The sequence below is a fragment of the Schistocerca piceifrons genome, chromosome 11 (genome assembly GCF_021461385.2).
Source record: "Schistocerca piceifrons isolate TAMUIC-IGC-003096 chromosome 11, iqSchPice1.1, whole genome shotgun sequence".
Lineage (NCBI taxonomy): Eukaryota > Metazoa > Arthropoda > Insecta > Orthoptera > Acrididae > Schistocerca > Schistocerca piceifrons.
In genome coordinates, this window is record NC_060148.1 from 165,614,363 (window position 1) to 165,637,369 (window position 23,007).

At 44.8% G+C, this 23,007-nt stretch overlaps 1 protein-coding gene across 1 annotated transcript in view; it reads left to right on the forward strand.

Moving 5' to 3' along the window:
* The first annotated feature begins 1,740 nt into the window (after positions 1-1,740).
* The window catches only part of LOC124719908, a 30,648-nt gene continuing 9,381 nt past the window's right edge, over positions 1,741-23,007 (forward strand). Inside the window, exons 1-2 of the mRNA XM_047245095.1 lie at positions 1,741-1,854; positions 17,756-17,824. Coding sequence (XP_047101051.1) covers positions 1,822-1,854; positions 17,756-17,824 — 102 coding nt within the window. The 5' untranslated portion in view covers positions 1,741-1,821. The remainder of the gene's footprint in view (positions 1,855-17,755; positions 17,825-23,007) is intronic.

The window sequence follows — 23,007 nt, forward strand, 5'->3', positions numbered from 1 at the left end:
ACCGGACGGTCACCTGTCAGCGTGCTAGCAGAATCTGACAGCGTTTGACATCGGTGTTACCACTGTGGCGAGGCCATCGGCACTGAAGTTGGCCTAAGCTATAGTAGTGCTCGGGCAATCGTTACTGACGACCCCAGACTCTGAAAAAGTCTGCAAGATGGGTGCGTCGCCTTCTCACCACAGAGCACACATTTCATCATCTCGTGGTGTGCAAATGGCTACTGACACATTACCAAACTGAAGGGGAACATTTTTTGCATTTTATTGTGACGTACAGTGATACGTGGGTCAACCGTTACAACCCGGGATCGAGAAGAGCAGAATGGAATGGTGCAAAGAAGACAAATCTGTACTCGCCAAAGCCTTCCGCAGGGAAGGTTCTTGTGACAGCGTTTTTTTGATTTTAGATGAGTTCTTCTCATCGTTTTTCTCCAAGAATGTTACAGTGTGAATGGTGCATACTGCTGCCAACTTTTGGACCAAACAAAACTTGCACTACCACCAAAAAAGGTGCACATTTCCAGCTGGGGACGTGGTCGTGCTTCACAGCAGTGCTCGGCCCCACACAGCTGCTTCAACTCGACAAAAATTAAAGCAGTAATTGTTCTCGACCACACTACAGTATCCTTCCTAGTGTCCGGTGTCGTCAGCGTGCGATGCTCATTTGTCGGATCACTAAAGGAACCAGTCAGAGGAAGCAGATTTGATGACAGTGGCGCTGTCGAAGAGTTTGTGAACAACTTGTTGCTGTCACAGCAACATTCTTTTTATGAAAATGGGATCAAGAAAGTGCCTGTCTGCTGGGGAAAATGTGTTTCTCATTCAGAAGACTATATAGAGTAATTATTTTCTGTAAATGAATTTTTGTGAATCTTGAATAAAGTTGATTCACATTCATTTCACAGCTGTAGGAATCCTCAGTGCAGCTGGCTGAGGTGCAGTTTCGTTGTAGGTGAGAAGTACTTGTCCTTTCTGAAAGATTTCAACTTGTAACTTTTGTATTATCATGTGTACATTGTAGTGCTTTTCCTGAGAAGAGGTTAATCTTTTCATGTAAATTTCTATAGTTTCATTGTTTTGGAGTTCCAAACAAATTGTTATGGCTTAGATGTGCCCAAGACAGAGATCAATTGATGAGGCTCTGTGTATGAAGTTCCTGGGCAACCATTAGGGATAAACCAACTAAGGTGTCACCAGCACACGTATAAGTTAAGCAAAAAGCTAGGTGCCCGCCTTGCACTCAGGAATCTGTCTCTGTATGAGCTTCCTCTCAGTACTGACCTGGGGCAGTTCGGCTAAGGTCAAAAAGTATTTATTCCACAGAAGCATGCAGTAAGAATTGCAGAAAGTTGATAACAAAACATCTTGTGGACCATGTGGTTGTGTAGTGTGGACGCTATAGATGTAGTTTGGTTTGCTTCACCTCACTTATGTCAGCACATTTCATTTGCTTAGTATTTCCATTTCTGTTTCAGATTAATGGTACCTTCCATTTTTCATTTGTAATGTAATCCCAGAACGTTAGTGATTGAGTGGGTGCTGCTTTTGTGTGAATTATATCTGCTCATTTACTTTGGTGTTCAAGTTGGGGAATGATGTCAGTAATGATGTCATTGTCTACAAAGTAGTAAATATCTTCTGCTTTCGTAGGTCATTGCAGATCTGCTGGCGGTGCATAAATTATGTGATCGTGCTGAAGGAGAAGGAGAACAGCAGCAGCAGCAACAACAACAACAACAACAACAACAACAACAACAAGATGAAGGTGATGGATTGATAGCGTGTAGATTCTGCGATCGTACCAAAGAAGAAGAACGAGAAATGATTGCTGGATTGCTAGCAGAAGCTGACAGTGTAAGTATTCCTGTGACTTTTGTGTCATGTGAATAGTTCTGTTGGCTGAGTTTTTTTGTTATGAAAGTCATTTGGATGTGTGAAGAAAAGAGAAATTCACACAGCTATTTATAAAATCCGAGCAGAGAGAAATATTTTGCTGTTGTGTTTTTGAGCTTCTGTATATAACTACGTCTGTGATTAAATTTATCAGGAGGAAATCTGTAGTTGTAGGCAGTATCTTGAAATTCTCAGCACCTCAAAAGGACCACTTTTCACTGTGACTTTGCCGTGGTATGACACGCTGTGTGTGTGGTTGTTTAGTGTGAGCATTGTATTTCGTGTGTGTGTGTGTGTGTGTGTGTGTGTGTGTGTGTGTGTGTCCTCTTCAATTGCAGGTTCTTTCCAGAGAGAGAATATTTATTAGAGGCTTCCAGAGAATGTGGCAAATACTATAGTTGCATAGGATATCAGGTCTTGATTAGCTGTTTATCACATTGCTGTATTATTAACTACAGATGTCCTTTCTACTCTGCATTAATGGATACCCAGACTCAGTAATCCATAAACTATATTTTGCAGTAATGAAACATATATTTATATTTACATATCTCTTATAACTTTTCTTTCTTATTTTAAACAAGCTTCATGTCTTCAAAGAACTTAACATTTTTATCAGTAAATTTTTAACACGAACAAGACGTATCCTTTAATTTTTTAAAAATATTGTTAATTTACTTTTCTTGTATACCCTTGACAATGTAGGCTGGTTAAACTTACAAATACATTATTCAAACAGTGTATTTTATTTTCACACTGACTCAATAAAACATTTATTTTTGCTTTCATTGTAGTATAAATTACTATTAGACAGTGTTGCTGTCTCATGGAAACTTAGATAATATGAGAAACAACCTTCCAGTGTGGTATTAGCTGGAACTATTTGTTGCGGGTATTAAATTCAGACAATTTTTTTTGTTCTACAACTGCAATGTTTGAATAATTATCACTGCAAACGGAAACAAAGCAATGGTAGCTTCTCTTGGTCACTGGCTGTCATACAAATGTGACGTTCTGCCTGGTGCACCAATGGTCTACTCGCAGTGAAGTATACGAAACCACATTGCTCCGATCCCTGCTCGATGGATACAAAACATAAAAAAATTAAACTTTTGTAATTCTTTTGTAAATCACATGGGAAAAGGCATTACATATGCATTATAAAGAAATATTTGCCCTACAGTACTCGGATGTCAATGGTAGCAATGTGATTGAAAATACTGACAGACCACAATTAACAGTAGAGACGTAATTATCTGAATACAAAGCTTAACAATGTAAGAAAAAGACAGATTGCTACTTACCACAAAGATGAGACATTAAGTTGCAGACAGGCTCAGTTAAGACACTCAGATGTTAGCTTTTGGCCACAGCCTTCGTCAGAGAAAGAAAGAGAAAAATACGCCATTCATTCGCACAAGAAAGCAATCCTCATGTAGACATGACCGTATACTCTGGCATCTGGTCTGAGCTGCAGAAGTTGGCAGTCACGTGTGCGTGTGATGTGCTTGCTTGTGCGAATTAATGGTTTGTTTTTCTCTTTCTTTCTCTGACGAAGGCTGCGCCCAAAAGCTAACGTCTGCAACTTAATGTCTCATCTTTGTGGTAAGTAGCAATCTCTTTTTTCCTTACTTTGTTGATATTAGAACTTGGAGTTTCAATTGTTTGATTTTGCTGAATGACCTTTTTTTTCCCATCCCACAACCCAGTCGAGTTAGGTGGCACACTGGACTTGCATTCGGGAGGACAATTGTTCAATCCCGCATCCGGCCTGATTTAGGTTTTTTGTGATTTCCCTAAATTGCTCCAGGCAAATGCCGCGATGGTTGCTTTAAAAGTGCACAGCCAACTTCCTCCCCTGTCCTTCCCTAATCTGATGAGATCGATGACTTTGCTGTTTTGTCTCCTCCCCCAACACAACCCACAACCTTATGACGTTTTCCTTTATTAGTATACTCGGTAGCATTACTCTTTTCAGTGTCCCTTCTTTCTTCTCTTTCCTGTATTTATTTGTCAACTTCCAAACCGCATCAACTTCAGAGTCACACTGTATCGGTAATCGTCTATGCACAACACACAGCGCAGATTGTTGACGCAGCATCTGATGCCCCAAATTCTTCTGTCCAATAATTATATTTATTCTTATTGGTCCCACTTCATTCCTGATCCCCACATACTTAAGTGTTTTATTTTCCACGCCTGCCCGTAGCTCATGAGCTTGTGACCCTTGATCTAACCCATCCCCCTTCCCTATCTTTCTTTCCTCATAGCAACACACACATATTATCATATTTGTCCTTTCCTTTTCTGCCCCATTTCTGTACATTTTTAATGTATCTGTGTGTACTTTACACAGTTTCATTCCGTTTTGTGCATTTATGTGCATATTGTTGCGTATCTGCTCGTGTTTTTACTTGTCTTTATATATTTTTTGTGCGCCTTTTCTATTATTGGAGTCCCCTCGCAATACTCGCACCTAATTTTGCTAATTTCTGCATCATACCCATTTCCCTTACACTGTCCCTGCCGTAATGGAGCACTGCTCCACATTTCTACACCAATTCGGAAAAGTACCGCTTTCCTTGGATAAAACCCAGTCCCATATCCTATTCCTTAAATGCTGCCTAAACTGTCGAATCCTCCCCAGAGGCCTAACTGTAAAGGTTCATTTCTCTGGATCCCACCCCTCCTTCCCCAGTGACCTTCATCTTTCCAGATTCTGCCAGTCCCTGCCTTCACAAACCTGGTGCTGCAAAAACACATCTCCATGGCACAGGCATCCCAGAACCACAACCGAGCGAGGTGGCGCAGTGGTTAGCACACTGGACTCGCATTCGGGAGGACGACGGTTCAATCCCGTCTCCGGCCATCCTGATTTAGGTTTTCCGTGATTTCCCTAAATCGCTTCAGGCAAATGCCGGGATGGTTCCTTTGAAAGGGCACGGCCGGTTTCCTTCCCCATCCTTCCCTCACCCGAGCTTGCGCTCCGTCTCTAATGACCTCGTTGTCGACGGGACGTTAAACACTCATATCCTCCTCCTCCTCCAGAACCACATCTTCTCCCTCTGCAAGATACTGCTACTGTGCAATCCCTGCTACATACATCACATCTCTGAAATTGAGTCTCTTGCTCTCCAGCACTTGGAGGACCATTCCAGACACCACCTCCATAAGTTATTTATCCTGCTGGCATCCTACTGCCGCCTCCTGGTCCCCAAAATCCATGAACTCAACAGTGCTGGACACCTCATTGTGGCTGGTTATTGCCCCCCACTGGAAGAATTCTGGCCCTCATAGACAGTCACCTCCAACCAATTGCCTGTAATCTTGGCTCCAGTCTCAAAGATAACAACCACTTCCTTCACTGACTCTCTACCATCCCCACCCCTTTACTTCCTGGATCCCTACTCATCACTGTTGATGCCACTTCTCTATACAGAGGGATCCCTTATGCCCATGGTCTTCCCACTATTGGACACTACCTTCCCCAATGTCCTTCAGACTCCAGACACACTACCTCATTCATCATACACCTTACCAACTCCTTGGAAGGGAAGGTGTGCAAACAAACCTTGGCACAGCCATTTGGACCCGCATGGCACTCTCCAATACCAACCTGTTCATGGGCCATCTAGAGGAGGCCTCCCAAATTGGCAAACCCCTAGTCTGGTTCTGGTTCATTGATGATATCTTCATGATCTGGACTCCGGGCCAAGACACTCTACCTTCATTCCCTCACAACCTCAACTACTTCTCTCCCATTCACTTCACCTGGTCCTCCTCAAACCAGTGTGCCACCTTTCTGGATGTTGACCCCCTTCTCTCTGAATTCTCCATCCACACCTCTGTTACATTAAACTCACCGATAAGCAACACTACCTGGATTTCGACAGCTGTCATTCTTTTCATCCAAAATCCCTCCCCTGCACCCCGGTCACCCGGGAACAGCATATCAGCAGTGATGAGAATTCCCTGACCCAGTGTACTGAGGGTCTCGAGGCCCCAGATGAGCACTATCCCCCAAATGTAGTCTGCAAACAAATCTCCTGTGAAACTTCCTGGCAGATTAAAACTGTGTGCCGGACCGAGACTCGAACTTGGGACCTTTGCCTTTCGCGGGCAAGTGCTCTACCGACTGAGCTACCCAAGCACGACTCACGCCACATCCTCACAGCTTTACTTCTGCCAGTACCTCGTCTCCTACCTTCCAAACCTTACAGAAGCTCTCCTGGGAACCTTGCAGAACTATCACTCCTGAAAGAAAGGATGTCTCTAGAATGCTCTCCTCTGTAAAGTGAAAATTTTCATTCTAGAAACATCCACCTGGCTGTGGCTAAGCCATGTCTCCGCAATATCCTTTCTTTCAGAAGTGCTAGTTCTGCAAGGTTCACAGGAGAGCTTCTGTAAAGTTTGGAAGGTAGGAGACGAGGTAGTGGCAGAAGTAAAGCTGTGAGTACCGGGCATGAGTCGTGCTTCGGTAGCTCAGATGGTAGAGCACTTGCCTGCGAAAGGCAAAGGTCCCGAGTTCGAGTCTCGGTCGGGCACACAGTTTTAATCTGCCAGGAAGTTTCATATCAGCGCACATTCCGCTGTAGAGTGAAAAGTTCATTCTAAATCTCCTGTGCCTTTTTCTCTCTCATTGCCAATTCTCCCACCAGCCCAAGAACCAGCCGCAACGGAGTACCCCCTTCATCGCCGTGTACTGAAGCAACTGAACCACATCTTTCACCAGGGCTCCAATTACCTGTCATTGTGTCCTTAAATGAGGGGCATCATACCCAAGATATTTCCCACACCTCCTAAAGTGGTGTTCTGTAGCCCACCCAGCCCTGTCACAGGCCTCTCGTACACCACCATAGGGCGACCACCTCTGAAAGCTATTCTGCTGCAATCATTGCATAACTTTATATATTGGTATGACTACCAACTAGCTACCCTCCAGGATGAACGGCCGATGCCAAACTGTGGCTGAGAGCAAAGTAGACCACCCTGTGCCACAACGTGCAGCTGAACACAACATGCCACATTTCAGTGGCTGCTTCACTACCCGAGCCATCTGGATCCTCCCCTCCACCAACAGATTTTCTGAACAGTGGGAGTTACCCCTACAACACATCCTTCACTCCCCCCCAGGGGTCCACAACTCTTTTGTGGATACGTGCGTAGCGAGCACGGGACCCCGAGCTAATGTGGCCCTCCTTCCTTTCCGGGCTGCATACCTTCCTTTTCCGCATCCTTCCCCATCACCCATCTTTGCCCCCCCCCCCACCCCCCCCTCACCTGTGGCTCTTTCCTTCCCCTTCTCCCCCTCTGGGAGTATGGTTTGTGCCTACATCCAGAGACGGACGCTCTCAAATGTAATGCATTCTTCGCCTTCTCTGCTTGTATGTCTTCATCCTTCCTTTGTCCTTCTCTTTTCCTTACCTCTTCTCTTTACCCTTTTCTCCGCTGCGGCATTCGAGACCTGTCTTCTTTCTTTTCCCTTTCTTTGTTTTTCCCTTTCTCTTTCTTCCTCCCTGTGCGTGTCTGAAGGCCGACCCACGCATTTTCGTGCGTAGCCGGTGACGGGGTAACGCGTAATTCCCCGCCCCGGGTAGACAGGTAGGACACGTACGTACCCCCTGGTAACAGCGAGGCCCAGGGAGGGGTGATTACCCAAGCTGATACCTTCCGAAAGTGCCGATTGGTCCCTCCGTCCGTTTGTCGGGAGGTGTGACCTGAAGTGTGAACAATCACCTAAGGCGGGAGTGCCCTCAGAAAGGGCCCCCACAAGGGAGGAGCGCACCATTGGAGACGCCGGTAATCGTGGGGGATACTTCCGCAATGGTTTCCTCACCTTCCACTATGTCTGCTCACAACCGTAAGTTCACTGAGTCTCAGCCGCAGACAGTTCTTCCATCGTTGCCACAGTTCCTTGTTGTTTCTCGGTCTGACGAAGGTCACGACTTTTCCACGGTCAACCCTTTCATTATTCAGAAAGGTGTCGACGCAATTGCAGGTCCTGTAAAGTCTTGTTAAAGATTACGGAATGGCACCTTGTTGTTAGAAACAGTCAGTGCCCTCCAGACACAAAAATTGCTGCGTACTTCACTTCTCCACACCTTCCCTGTCCGGGTGGAACCGCACCGTACTTTAAATTCCTCACGTGGAGCCGTTTATACACGCTCCCTCGATGGATCGTCTGACGACGAAATTCAGCACTACCTGTCTGACCAGGGCGTAACGGCTGTTCATAAAGTTATGAAAAGGGTTGACACGAACATCATTCCAACCTGCACTGTCTTCTTGACATTTGACAAAGTTCAACTCCCATCGAAAATCAAAGCAGGCTATGAGATAATTTCCGTTCGCCCTTATGTCCCAAACCGTACGTGTTGCTATCGGTGTCAGCGGTTCAATCACACCAGCGAGTCCTGTTACAATCCGGCCAAATGTGTTACGTGTGGCAAGGATGCCCATGAGGGTGCTTGTCCACCTCCATCCTCTCGTTGCATCAACTGTATGGGTGACCACGCTGCTTCCTCTCGAGATTGCCCCATTTTTAAAGACGAAAAGCGTATCCAGGAAATCAGAGTGAAGGAAAAGGTGTCGACCTGTGCTGCTCGAAAATTATTCGCCAGCCAACAGCCCACCGTGCCTCAGACAGGAAAATACAGCACTGTCCTTGCTTCTCCTCGGCCAACAAAGGAGGCGGCCACGCAGACTTGCGACCTCACCTTTAGTGCCACGGTCGTCAGATCGGCCAGCGCAAAGATCGCCCGTTCAACCTCACCACTTTCGCCTGCCCACTCTATGGCTCACCCTTCGTCGGGTTCTGCTAAATCTCGAGCCCAAAAGTCACACACCAAGACTTCGAAAAAAGAGCATACTCGTGAAGATTTTTTATGTACCCCAACTTCACAACCATCGGTTCCTCCTTCATCTAAACATCATATTTCCAAGAAGGCTAAAAAGAAACCCAGTTCCTCTCCTTCTCCGCCAAGGCGCGTCTCATCTACAGCACCACCTGGCGGAAATCGCCCTCGGCCGTCTTCTGTGTCGCCGAGGCGCACTGCTGGCGGCCGATCAACTGGCTGATCGCTGGTGGCAGGAGCTGCTCCTGAACAACCCATGGATCAGGATCTTCTGCCTTCGGCTGAATGCCATTCCATGCAGTCTGTCGCAAGCTCTGAGCAGTCGTTGAGTTGACAGAAACCTTGGTCACATTCCTCCATTTTCTGTTCACCCTATGTCCATTATCCACTGGAATATCCGCGGCATTCGAGCCAACCGGGATGAATTGTCGGTCCTCTTACGATCCTATTCGCTGGTCATCTTTTGTCTTCAGGAAACAAAGCTGTGTTCCCATGACCACTTTGTTCCCCCCCATTTTCAGTCCGTCCGATTTGATCTCCCCTCTGTTGAAGGCACTCCAGCCCATGGAGGACTCGTGATTCTTCTCCGTGGTACTCTCCATTACCACCTAATCCACTTAAACACTTCCTTCCAAGCTGTCGCTGTCCGTCTTTCCCTTTCTGGATATACCTTTTCTCTTTGTACTGCATACATTCCATCGTCCACACCAATGGCACGAGCTGATCTCCTTCATCTTCTTGGTCAGCTTCCACCCCTCTATTTGCTGGTTAGGGACTTCAATGCCCACCACACGCTTTGGGGATCTACACATCCTTGTCCACGTGGATCACTATTGCTAGACGTCTTCCACCAAGCGGATCTAGTTTGCCTCAACACTGGGGTCCCAACATTTTTGTCTGCTTCCACGACAAATTTCTCTTATTTGGACCTTTCGGTCGGTACTGTTCCGCTAGCTCACGCTTCGAATGGTTCCCCCTTGATGATACACACTCGGGTGATCACTTTCCGTGTGTCCTTCGATCACAGCCACAACTGTCATATATGCGCCCGCGACGCTGGAAGTTTGCCCAAGCCGATTGGACACTTTTTTCGTCTCTAGCGACATTCGATGACCGTCGCTTTCCCAGCGTCGACGATGAGGTCACACACTGTTATTCTTACAGCTGCGGAACGTTCAATACCACGCACCTCCGAATTGCCCCGACGCCCCCCAGTTCCTTGGTGGAGCGAGGCATGCCGTGACGCAATAAGTGAGCGGCGACGTGCTCTTCGCGTTTTCCGCCACCATCCTACTTTGGCCAACTGTATCCGCTATAAGCAGTTCCATGCGCGATGCCGTCGCGTCATCCGCGATAGCAAGAAGGCAAGTTGGAAATTCTTTATTAGGTCTGTTGTCACCGCCAGACACCACACTTGCTAGGTGGTAGCCTTTAAATCGGCCGCGGTCCGTTAGTATACGTTGGACCCACGTGTCGCCACTGTCAGTGACTGCAGACTGAGCGCCGCCACATGGCGGGTCTAGAGAGACTTCCTAGCACTCTCCCCAGTTGTACAGCCGACTTTGCTAGCGATGGTTCACTGACAAATTACACTCTCATTTGCCGAGACGATGGTTAGCATAGCCTTCAGCTACGTCATTCGCTATGACCTAGCAAGGTGCCATTATCATTTGGTATTTATCTTGTGATGCATGTACCGTCAGACCGATGTTCACCAGTTATGGATTAAAGTTAAGTATTCCAACAGCTACGTACTTTATTTGCTAGACTCAATTCTCTTACCTGTTCCAGACCTCACGCCAGCCAGCGTGAGCTTAAACGCGTGCCTTTCGGCTTCCTCTCCTAGTGGCTTGGCTGTCTTGCCAAGTCACAACAAGCTCATTTAACACCTTCACTCCCTCCTTGGAAGTTTGGAGTCGGATTCGACGGTTATCAGGTGCGCCTAGTTTCTCCCCAGTCTCTGGACTCACTGTCGCACGTGATACGTTAGTGGACCCCGTCGCAATTTCTGACTCCTTGGGTAAACACTTTGCTGAGATTTCGAGTTCTTCAAATTACCCGTCAGCGTTTCTCCCGAAGAAACGTGCAGCAGAAGTGCAACCTCTTGCTTTCTTCTCTCAAAATCGCGAAAGCTATAATACTGTTTTCTCCATGCGGGAACTCCACCATGCACTCTATTCTTCTTGCTCCTCTGCACCAGGACTGGAGGGTATCCACATCCAAATGTTGCTGCATTTATCAACACAGTCTGCGTTACCTCCTTCACATTTATAATCGAATTTGGACCGACAGTACTTTTCCCAGACGATGGCGGGAAGCTATCGTCGTTCCTGTTCCGAAACCTGGAAAGGACAAACATCTCCCCTCTAGCTATCGCCCCATTTCTCTCACGAGTAGTGTATGTAAGGTTTTGGAGCGTATGGTGAATTGTCGTTTAGCTTGGTGGCTGGAGTCCCGCAGTCTTTTAACATCTACCCAAAGCAGTTTCCGAAAGCATCGTTCTGTAGTTGACCATCTTGTTTCTCTCTCCACTTATATCATGAACAATTTCTCCGGAAACGCCAAACAGTAGCAATATTTTTTGATCTGGAGAGAGCATATGATACCTGTTTTAGGACAGGCATCCTCCGCACACTGTTCTCTTGGGGCTTTCGAGGTCGGCTGCTCCATTTTCTTCGCGAATTTATGGCAGAGCGCGCATTTCGAGTGCGGGTGAACACTACTCTCTCCCGTACTTTCTCCCAAGAAAACGGGGTACCCCAGGGCTCCGTGCTAAGTGTTGTACTGTTTGCTATTGCCATAAATCCAATTATGGATTGTCTCCTTCCTGACATCTCGGGCTCCCTCTTTGTGGACGATTTTGTGATCTACTACAGCTCTCAACGGACCAGCCTTCTTGAACGACGTCTTCCAGGCTGTCTCAATCGCCTCCACTCTTGGAGTATCGAAACAGGCTTCCGCTTTTCTCTCAGTAAGACTGTTTGTGTTAATTTTTGGTGTCGTACAGAATTTCTTCCACCCTCCTTACATCTAGGACCTGTCAACCTTCCGTTTTCGGACGTCGCAAAATTCTTGGGTCTTATGTTTGACAGAAAATTGTGCTGGTCCTCCCACATTTGGTATCTTTTGGCTCGCTGTCTGCGATCCCTCAACACCCTCCGTGTCCTGAATGGTACCCCCTGGGGAGCGGACCGAGTGGTCCTTCTCTGCCTCTATCGCGCCTTAGTACACTCGAAATTGGACTATGGAAGCATAGTTTACTCGTCTCCTCGCCCATCTATTCTTCGTCGTCTCGACTCTATCCACCACCGTGGATTGCGTTTAGTGTCTGGATCTTTTTACACCAGCCCTGTGGAAAGCCTTTATGCTGAGACTGCTGAACCTCCACTATCCAATCGGTGAGCAGTCCTTCTGAGTCGTTATGCTAGCCATCTGTCTTCCATGCCTGCTAATCCAGCCCATGACATTTTTTTCGATGCCTCCTTTGATGTAGGGTATGCAGGCCGCCCCTCCTCCCTACTACCACTGGGAGTCCGCTTCCGTCAACTGCTCCATTCTCTTTCCTTCCGCTTTCCTAAAACCTTCTTGACAACTTGGGGTACAGCACCGCCTTGGCTCCATCCCCGGATCTGCCTGCTCCATGACCTTTGTCAATTTCCCAATGATGGTACCCCTTCACTTGTTTATCGTCAGGCATTTGCTGCTCTATGTGCACAAATGAAGGAAGCCACATTTATTTACACTGATGGCTCGAAAACATCATTAGGTGTAGGGAGTGCCTATATTTTTGGCGACACCCTAAATCAATTTCGGCTTCCCGACCAGTGTTCGGTTGATGCTGCGGAGCTTTACACTGTTCTCCAGGCTGTCCACTACATCCGCCGCCATCAGCGTATACAGTATGTTATCTGCTCAGATTCTCTCAGCTCTCTCCTCAGTCTCCAAGCTCTTTACCATGTGCACCCTCTGGTCCACCGGATTCAGGACTGTCTGCGCTTGCTCCACCTGGGGGGCGTCTCGGTGGCGTTCCTCTGGCTCCCGGGACACATTGGTATCTGTGGAAATGAGGCGGCCGATATTGCGGCCAAGGCTGCAGTCTCTCTTCTTCGGCCAGCTATTCAATCGATTCCCTTCGCCGATCTACGGAGCGTTCTATGTCGACATGTTGTTCATTTATGGCACACGCATTGGTCGACACTTACCCATAATAAATTGCGGGACATGAAAGCTCTTCCTTGTGCTTGGACCTCTTCCTCCCAAACGCGTCGTCGGGAGGAGGTAATTTTAACTAGACTCCGGATAGGGCACTGTCTTTTTAGCCATCGACACCTTTTAAGCGGCGATCCTCCCCCACTCTGTCCCCACTGCTCTCAGCTGCGGACGGTAAGACACCTTTTAATTGAGTGCCCCTATTTTAATTCGTTTCGCTCCCGTCTACAGCTTTCGCCTGATCTATCGTCGATTTTAGCAGATGACACGCGCTCAGCCGACCGCGTTCTCTAGTTCATTAGTGCCAGTGAGTTTCGTTCCCATTGCTGCTGGTTTCCATTTTCGTTTTTTACTGTTTCCTAAGTCACGGACCAGGCGCTAATGACCATAGCAGTTTTGCGCCCTTAAAAAAAAAAAAAAAAGTCCTGCACTTCCGTAATTATCTTAGCCTCAACCTGTCGTGACATACTGTCCTTACATCCTCCACCCAACAGTTCCCACCCCCTCTGTCGTATCACTTTGCCCCTATTCTGTCTCCTGCCCTCTTTGTGTGCTGCCATCTCCCAACGAACCTGCCCATCTTTCCCCGCTAGTCTCCTTTTTCGCTGCCCCCCTCTCCCCTCCGCCTCCCCTCTCCCCCTCCCCTCTCCCCTCTCCGTCTCTCCCTCTCCCCCTCCCCTCTCCCCCTCCCCTCTCCCCCTCTCCCCCTCCACCTCCCCTCTCCCCGTCCACCTCCCCTCTCCCCCTCCCCTCTCCCCTATCTATCCCTGCTCCACAGCCTCTCGACACTGCACCTGTTGGCATTCTAGTCGCTGCACTGCCAGACTGTACTCCCCTCCATCCCCCTAACACCTCACACTACCACTACCGCCACCAATTGTACACTACTGTCGGTTCCCCTCCCTTGCCCCCCCCCTCCAGAGTAGTGCTTCCATTGCCTGTGACTGTTACATTCTGGCCCAATCTGCCAGAGTTGGCAGTCGTCTGTGTGTGAGGTGTGCTTGCTTGTGCAAATGAATGGTGTGTGTTTCTCCATCTTTTTCTGACAAACACTGTGGCTGAAAGCTAATGTTTAAGTGTCTTTTAATTGTGCATGTCTGCATTTTAATGTGTCATCTTAACAGTAAGTAGCAAACTATTATTTAGTCACATTGTTGATATTTCAACCTGGGTTTTCCATTGTTTGTTTTTGAGTGCAAAATTTCTTAGTTTTTGAGTCTCCCAGCTTGGATTATGTGGGGTTTGACATCTAGGTATTTTTTGGAGTTTAGCGTTCCCATAATCTATCAGAGTGTCTCAGGAAGTGAGCAAAACCAGGTGGTGCTCACTTATTACATCATTAAGATGCACAACCTGGTTGCTTGGTTTAGGATGATAAATGAGGTAACTCAGTTAAGAAAAGGTACTAAAAATTAATGGCATGGCATTTGTACCTGGGTTGCCTTCTCTTGGCTGCTAATCTGCTGAAAGATTGTTCTGCATATCAGGTCTAATTTCACTAGTCAAATAAGATAAGCTCTTTTAAAAATATTTGTGCTGTATTTTCAAATATAAAAAAATCACAAAAGAGCTGCCTCCAAGGCTGTACCAAATGACAAGTACACATTCCCTGTATGCAGTTCATGGCACAAAAGTTAATGTTTATTTATCCCTTTGCTTTTCAGTTTATTTATATGAACACACACACACACACACACACACACACACACACACACACACTCTGAAAATCAGTATCCACATTGCACTGATGACCTCCTGCTTAGAGATTATGACAAAGTCAGGTTTCTGTCAGGTAAATGTTTGTGCAGTATTCAATGGTTAATTATGCTTGCCAAAATATTACACAGTTTCTCACATCCAGCTTGGAATAAAGCTATGCTGAACACCACAATACACAGAACCTATTTTGTGAAAGGACCACTTGATTGGGTTGCCAGACTTTCTAAAATAAGAAAAGGAAGAGTGACACCGTGTTTTTTCTTTATAACAATATTTTCAAAGTATATGAATATAATAGAGGGAAACATTCCACATGGGAAAAATATATCTAAAAACAAAGATGATATAACTTACCAAACGAAAGCATTGGTATGTCGATAGACACACAAATAAACGCAAATAGACACACAAAATTCTAGCTTTCGCAACCCACGGTTGCTTCATCAGGAAAGAGGGAAGGAGAGGGAAAGACGAAAGGGTGTGGATTTTAAGGGAGAGGGTAAGGAGTCATTCCAATCCCGGGAGCGGAAAGACTTACCTTAGGAGGAAAAAGGGAAAGATATACACTCGCGCACGTGCGCGCACACACACACACACACACACACACACACACACACACACACACACATCCGCACGTATACAGACACAAGCAGACATTTGTAAAGGCAAAGAGTTCAGGCACAATGGATTCGAGAGGATGACGGTTCAATCCCGCATCTGGCCATCCCGATTTAGGTTTTCCGCAATTTCCCTAAATCGCTCCAGGCAAATGCCGGGATGGTTCCCTCGTAAGGGCACGGCCGACGTCCTTCTCTGTCCTTCCTTAATCCGACGAGACCGATGACCTCGCTGTCTGGTCTCCTCCCCCAAACAATCCCAAGCCGACCCGACAAGTACACTCAGTCTTCTCACTTCTCTCCTCCTCCATTACCCTTCCTCCCCCCATCCTCAGTCTAACCTCCTGACTGCACCTAGCTGCCCTACCCTCTCCCTACCTCATCCCTGTATGTTTCCACAAGCAGCACTTTACCATCCCCCACCACTACTCTGGTATCCCTCCCCTCCCTGCCCTAGCCTTCTCCTTACCCCCACCACCCAGTTGCTTCTCCCATCAGCCGCTACTGCACGCAGTCAGAGCCAGAGATTGTGGTCGTGTGTGTGTGTGTGTGTGTGTGTGTTTTGTCTATCCTGATGAAGGCCAGTTCGATCGAAAGCATTGTTTGACAGTCGTTCTGTTGTGCCTACCTGCGTCTCAACATCTCTGCTGTATTGTGATTAGCTACTATCCTTTTCATGATATTCTATCTTGGATTTTTGATTGTTTGAAAATAAAACTTTAGCTGCAAAGAAACAATATATCATTTACAACAACAAAACACAGTGCACTCACAAGCTTCTGCCAAAAGCAGAATGTGTCAAAAGCCTTAGGACGAAGACTGTGCGAAACTGTGACAGCAGACTGCTTTTGATTAGTGTTATGTGACAATTGTTTACTTTTCTAACAGGTTGTGGGAAAAATATTGTGAATGGTAGTTTGTGAAGTGTTGTTTTCAAAGTAAATTTCCTTCTACGCGAGATTAATTATATTATGTATGAGAATGTGTGATGAGTTTCCAAATGCAGACCATTTGACTGCCATTCAAAACTTAACACTTTAAGGACCAGTCAAAAATATTTTGGCCCCAGAAGACAGGCCATTTATGCCAATATTTAAAATTTTACAGGAACATTTGTGTTTGATATATCGTAAAAGGTAACACGCGCTAAGAAAGACCGTGCTTCGGGGTTAGATTTTCATATTTATCATAATTCTGTCATAAATGATGCAATAATGTTGGCAAAAGTTATAATTGAAAGTGAGAGATGAATTTTCGAGCAACTTCACACGTAATTGGCTTTTCTGTGGAAAAGTCGAAGCTTGATGGGACACGTATTTGGCCGTGTAACCCACGAAATTTTTGATGCACAGGAGTGAATTTATAACTGTACTTGTCAGAGATATTGAGCTCCTGTAATTTAATCTGTTGTTGTAAGATCCTGCCTATCCACACCCTCAGGAAAAAGACCAAAAATGTTTGATGATCAATATTATACATGAAAGCTTAGCTTTTCTTAATATACATTAATATAAATCATTAACTTTTCCTGTTTTATATGTTTATGCTACTTAACAGTGATGTTGCTCGGCTGACTACATTACGTGTCCTATGCTCTAAATATCTGCTGTCATTGTATGGCGAGATCACATTTCGTGAGCTACGATTAGCTGATAAAAGTGCATTGCAATCTCAATTTCAGTGCTTCAGAGGCTACTGTGCTGTGTTTGGCGTAATTCGTATTTACACTTGCATAATACAAAAATATTTAGTTTACATGTTGTCTTGTTCAAAGATGTTTCCAAAGTGCATTGTTTTTTGCTGGGTTGTGTTCCCTAAAGTTCTGGAAAGCTCTACACTGGAATATAAAATGTTCACCATTCGAAGGATTAATAAGTTTTACGGCTCCCGGAAAAAATGTATTGTCTCGTAACAGAGGAAAAGCATTGTACTTCAGGTGGAGTACAGTGTATTTTCATCTGGGAAAACGTGCATTTTCGTCGAGGAAAAATCTGGGAAAATTCCAGGAATTGTTTTTTTCTTGGCCATGTGTACGCCCTGATAAAGTGAAAGCCTCTTCTTAGCATCACGAAACACTAGTCATTTGCTCAAATGTGTATCAAAATGCCAATCTCTCAAAAAGACAATCTTTTGATCAAGAAATATTCAAAGTTTTGAGTGCTCCCCTAAATCTTTGTAAGACACTACACTAAAACTTAGTTGCATCTCACCTTACATACAATAGTAAAAGAAAGAGTCCTTGAAAAAATAGATTACATATATATATATATGAATGAAAAGGGATTGTTAAGAGACACTTGTGGTAATAGTAGTAATAATAGTAGTGGTGGTGGTGGTGGTGGTGGTGGTAGTAGTAGTAGTAGTAGTAGTAGTAGTATCGCAATCCAGCTAGCAATTAAAGATAAGTTAGGAAAAGCACAGAGCATCTGAGTGATGTAAATGACTTTTTCATTTTTGCTGCAGATCGGTGCTGACGTATTGCTGTCTGACACGCAGATCAAGAGGGAGCCACAGGACATAAAGGATCCAAAGGTAATCACCCAGTTTGGAAACAGTCCAAAATGAGTTTCACCATATTGTTACATCACTAAATTGAGAGTCTCAGTATAGTTGGCTCCTCTACGAAGGGAGTGGGTTGTTGTTGTTGTTGTTGTTGTTGTTGTTGCCTTTGCCTTCAGTCTGGAGACTGGTTTCATGCAGTTCTCCATGCTGCTCTACTCTGTGTAAACCTGCCCTGCTCTGCATAACTACTGCAACATACATCCATTTGAACATGCTTACTGTGGTCATGCTACGTTTCACTCTAAAATTTTTACACACACACACTTCCTTCCGCTACCAAATTTATGATTTCTCTATTCTATCAACTAATCTCTTGTTTTAGTCAAGTTGTGCCACAAATTTCTATTTTTCCCCCACTGCAATTGAGTGCCTCCTCATTTGCTGCTAGATGAACACATCGTACCTTCAGCATTCTTCTGTAGCACCACATTTCAGAAGCTTCTGTTCATCTCTTGCCTGAGCTGCTTATTGTCAGTTCCATTGTTCACAAATTCCTCATTTTCAGAAATACTTTCCACACTATGGCCGGTCTACATTTTGTATCCTCTACTCTGTAGCCATTGCTGCCCAACTAGCAAAACTCATCTGCTTTCACTATGTCACTTCCTAATCTATTTACTTCAGCAGTGAGTGAGTGATTTGATTGTTCAATTGTGTGCCATTGCTTACTTTGCATTTGTTATTGTTCACCTTATATATACAGGGTGTTACAAAAAGGTACGGCCAAACTTTCAGGAAACATTCCTCACACACAAATAAAGGAAATATGTTATGTGGACATGTGTCCGGAAACGCTTAATTTCCACGTTAGAGCTCATTTTAGTTTCGTCAGTTTGTACTGTACTTCCTCGATTCACCGCCATGATTTCATACGGGATACTCTACCTGTGCTGCTACCATGTGGTTCGTGCTCGATGGAGCTCCTGCACATTTCAGTCGAAGTATTCTTACGCTTCTCAACAACAGATTCGGTGACCGATGGATCGGTAGAGGCGGACCAATTCCGTGGCCTCCACGCTCTCCTGACCTCAACCCTCTTGACTTTCATTTATGGGAGCATTTGAAAGCTCTTGTCTACGCAACCCCGGTACCAAATGTAGAGACTCTTCGTGCTCGTATTGTGGACGGCTGTGATACAATACGCCATTCTCCAGGGCTGCATCAGTGCATCAGGGACTCCGTGCGACGGAGGGTGGATGCATGTATCCTCGCTAACGGAGGACATTTTGAACATTTCCTGTAACAAAGTGTTTGAAGTGACGCTGGTACGTTCTGTTGCTGTGTGTTTCCATTCCATGATTAATGTGATTTGAAGAGAAGCAATAAAATGAGCTCTAACATGGAAAGTAAGCGTTTCCGGACACATGTCCACATAACATATTTTCTTTCTTTGTGTGTGAGGAATGTTTCCTGAAATTTTGGCCGTACCTTTTTGTAACACCCTGTATAAGCTGTTTTTGAGACATTGCTCCTTTTGTTTGACTGATCTTCCAATTTCTTCGGCACTTCTGACAAAACTACGTCATCCGCAGCAAACTGTGACATTTTAATTTTTCTTCCCTGAACTTTAATTACGTTTCCAGATTTCCCCCAGTTTTCCTTTACTGCCTACCCAGTCTGCAGACTGAGTATACACACTCCATTTTCATCTAATGTTTCCCTTCTGTGTCCTGCGACTCTTATAACTGTAATTTGGTTTGTGTATGTGTAGTAGATAACTTTTGGTCTCTGTATTTCTAGCCTACTACCTTCAGAGTATCGAAGTGTGTATTGCAGTCAACACTGTCAAAAACTATTTGATTTTATAAATGCTGCAAACATATGTTTACCCTACTTCAACCTATCTTCACTTCTATACATTCCTTTCATCGTTCCCATGTGTTCATACTAGCTTACTGACTGAACTTTCGAAACTTAGATCTAACTATAATTAATTTTAAATGCCATTATACAAAGGCTACAACTTCTGATTGGTTGCGAAATTGAAGCCACAGTGAAAATCTGATGAAGCTTTGTGCAGATATATTACGCAGGCTCTTTAGTACATCTGTTGACCGCGTCACATTGAAGTTTTCAGTTCCGAGCACACAGTGAGCACATAAATGTGCTTAGAACAACAGTGTCTCCTGCCGAGGGGTTCCCCCTATTTCGGGCAGCCGTGTAACGTAACTTTCACACATTTCCTTCTTTGTGACAGTGCTGGGCTGCACATTGCAGGTGGAACAAGGACACTCCTGCAACGTTTTTGATGGGAAGAGTTTGATCGCCCTCTGTACAGCCCAACCCTGGCTCCCTCTTGATTATCATCTCTGTGCTGGCTGAGGGTAGCATTTTGCCTTCTATGATGAGGGTGTTGAAAAGTTGATACTAAGCTACAACAGATGCCTTAAGTTGAAGCAACAACTGTATAGAAAAATAGCTGAAAAGTGTAGTTAAATGTGCAAAAGAAAAAGATTTTGATTTTCACTCTCTCTTTGATTTCACAACTGATTGGAGGTTGGAAATGGGGAAGGGTAAATGTCATCCTTAATGTAGAATTCCAAATCCGCAACTCACATAGATATATTTATCTGTATAGTTGTTTGTTGTCCAGGATTCGAGAACCACAGCTTTATACGTGGATTGAATTCTTTAGATTTATAAATAATGAACATAAACTTCCAGTAATGTTTGTTTATTGTTGTTATGTACATGCAGGATCAGTGCACTGAAGTCCCCCAGTGTCGCCACCTTTGTGCTAGGAAAAATGTGAAGCTTCATTTTATTAGTGCATACACAGCGTGATTTTATAAGTTCGTACACACGTGTGACTGTCAGAGCATCTGGTAGCTGAACCTGTGGGCGTCGCATCAAAACTCGTCACAACTGCCTGAGTGAGTGCCACGTGGCCTCCCTGATCTGTGGCTAGTGGCTTGTGGTGTCATTCCCACTGAATTAGAGAAGCTCTGTGGCAGAATTACATGTCCTGTGACTCAAATTAAGTCAAATATAATTTTATGCTAGATCGATGGCCAATTGTACAGATAGTGCAGTGCGTGCAAGTGACTCTGGGCATCCCACGTGAACTGCCAGTTCTCTTCGTGCAAACCCTGTTTATAGCATACTGATCCAACTGCGTTGAAAGGGAATGGGAGGGCTGAGGACATACAAAAACAAAAATCACTAGAAAAATGTGAAAATCAAACCGAAACGATGTTATCCGTTTGATCAGAAGATTAAGAAATAGAAACTGGATTTTGCCGAGGCAGAGCTTATTGATGTTTTAATTAATTAAGCATAATTAAAACATAGTCTTTTAGGTAAAACCAAAATTCATGTAAATGGACGTGAACACCCTAAACAAGGCGCACAGTAGACCCCACAGTGTCGATCACCGGCGTCGACATTTTGCCACCGAGTCGGCCGGAACACTACTATGGGAGAACACGTTCGGAGTGGAGGATGCCACGACTATGAGGCAAATTAAAGGACAGAGTTCTTCACCATGTGAAGTGTTTGCAGGTGTCTACAGTTGTTTGCACCCACGGTCTAGGGGTAGCAGTTTTGATTAGTAATCAAAATGTCCTCGGTCCCAGGTTTGAATCCCACTAGTGCTTAATTTTTGATTAATAATCAGCATTATATGCTGAAGACTTCCGGCACAAGAAGTCACCCTCATTCTGCCAACGGCCTTGTCAAAGAGGGCGAAGGAGCAGACGAAGGTTCAAGGCACTCTCTGGTGTAAGTGGTGGGAAACTGCTCCTAAAGGCGGAAGAATCGGCAATGATTAACGGCATGAGGGTGCAGAAGGCAATGGAAACTACTGCATTGAAGACACATAATTGTATCCACAGGACATGTGGCCTCTAAGTGAAAAAGTGTCATGATGATCTCTCCATTGCCAAAGATTCTGGAGTAGTCCCCCATTCGGATCTCTGGGAGGGGGCTGCCGAGCAGGAGGTGACCGTGAAAAAAAGATCGAATAATCAACAAAAGGATAACGTTCTAAGAGTCAGGGTGTTGAATATCAGAAGCTTGGACATGGTAGGGAAACTAGAAAATCTGAAAAGAGAAATGCAAAGGTTCAGTCAAGATGTAGTACAGGTCAGTGAAGTGAAATGGAAAGAAGACAAGGATTTCTGGTCAGATGAGTATAGGGTTATCTCAACAGCAGCAGAAAATGGTATAATGGAGTAGTATTCGTTATGAATAGGACAGTAAGGCAAAGAGTGTTGTACTGTGAACAGTTCAGTGATAAGGTTGTTCTTATCAGAATCGACAGCAAATAACACCGACAATGATAGTTCAGGTATACGTGCTGATGGATGGCACAAGCTGAGCATGAAGGGATGGAGCAGTACATGAGGATATTGAAACGGTAGTACAGTGTGTAAAGGGAGATTAAAATCTAATAGTCATGGGGGACAGGAATGCAGTTGTAAGGCAAGGAGTAGAAGAAAAGTTAACAGGAGAATATGGGATTGGAACAAGGAATGAGAGAGGAGAAAGACTAAATAACTTATGTAATAAATTTCAGCTAGTAATAGTGAATACTTTGTTCAAAAATCACAAGAGGTGGTGGTGTACTTGGAAAAGGTCGGGTGATATTGGAAGATTTCAGTTATATTACATCATAATCAGACAGATTCCGAAATCAGATACTGGATTGTAAGTTGCACCCAGGAGCAGATATAGACTAAGATCACAATGTAGTATTGATGAAGAGTTAGCTGAAGTTTGACATTAGTCAGAAAGAAACAATACTCAAAGAAGTGGGATACGGAAGTACTAAGGAATGACGAGATACGCTTGAACTTCTCTAAGGCTTTAGATACAGCAACAAGGAATAGATCAGTAGGCATTACAGTTGTCGAGGAATGTACATTTCTAAAAAGGGCCATCACAGAAATAGGAAAGAGAAACGTAGGTACAAATAAGGTAACTGTGAAGAAACCATGGATAACAGAAGAAATACTTCAATTGATCGATGAAAAGAAGTAGTATGAAAATGTTCCAAGAAACTCAAGAATACAGAAATACAAGTCACTAAAGAATGAAATAAATAAGAAGTGCAGGGAAGCTAACAAGAAATGGGTGCATGAAAAATGTGAACAAATCGAAAAAGAAATGATTTTTCGGAAGGACGGTCTCAGCATACAGGTAAGTCAAAACAA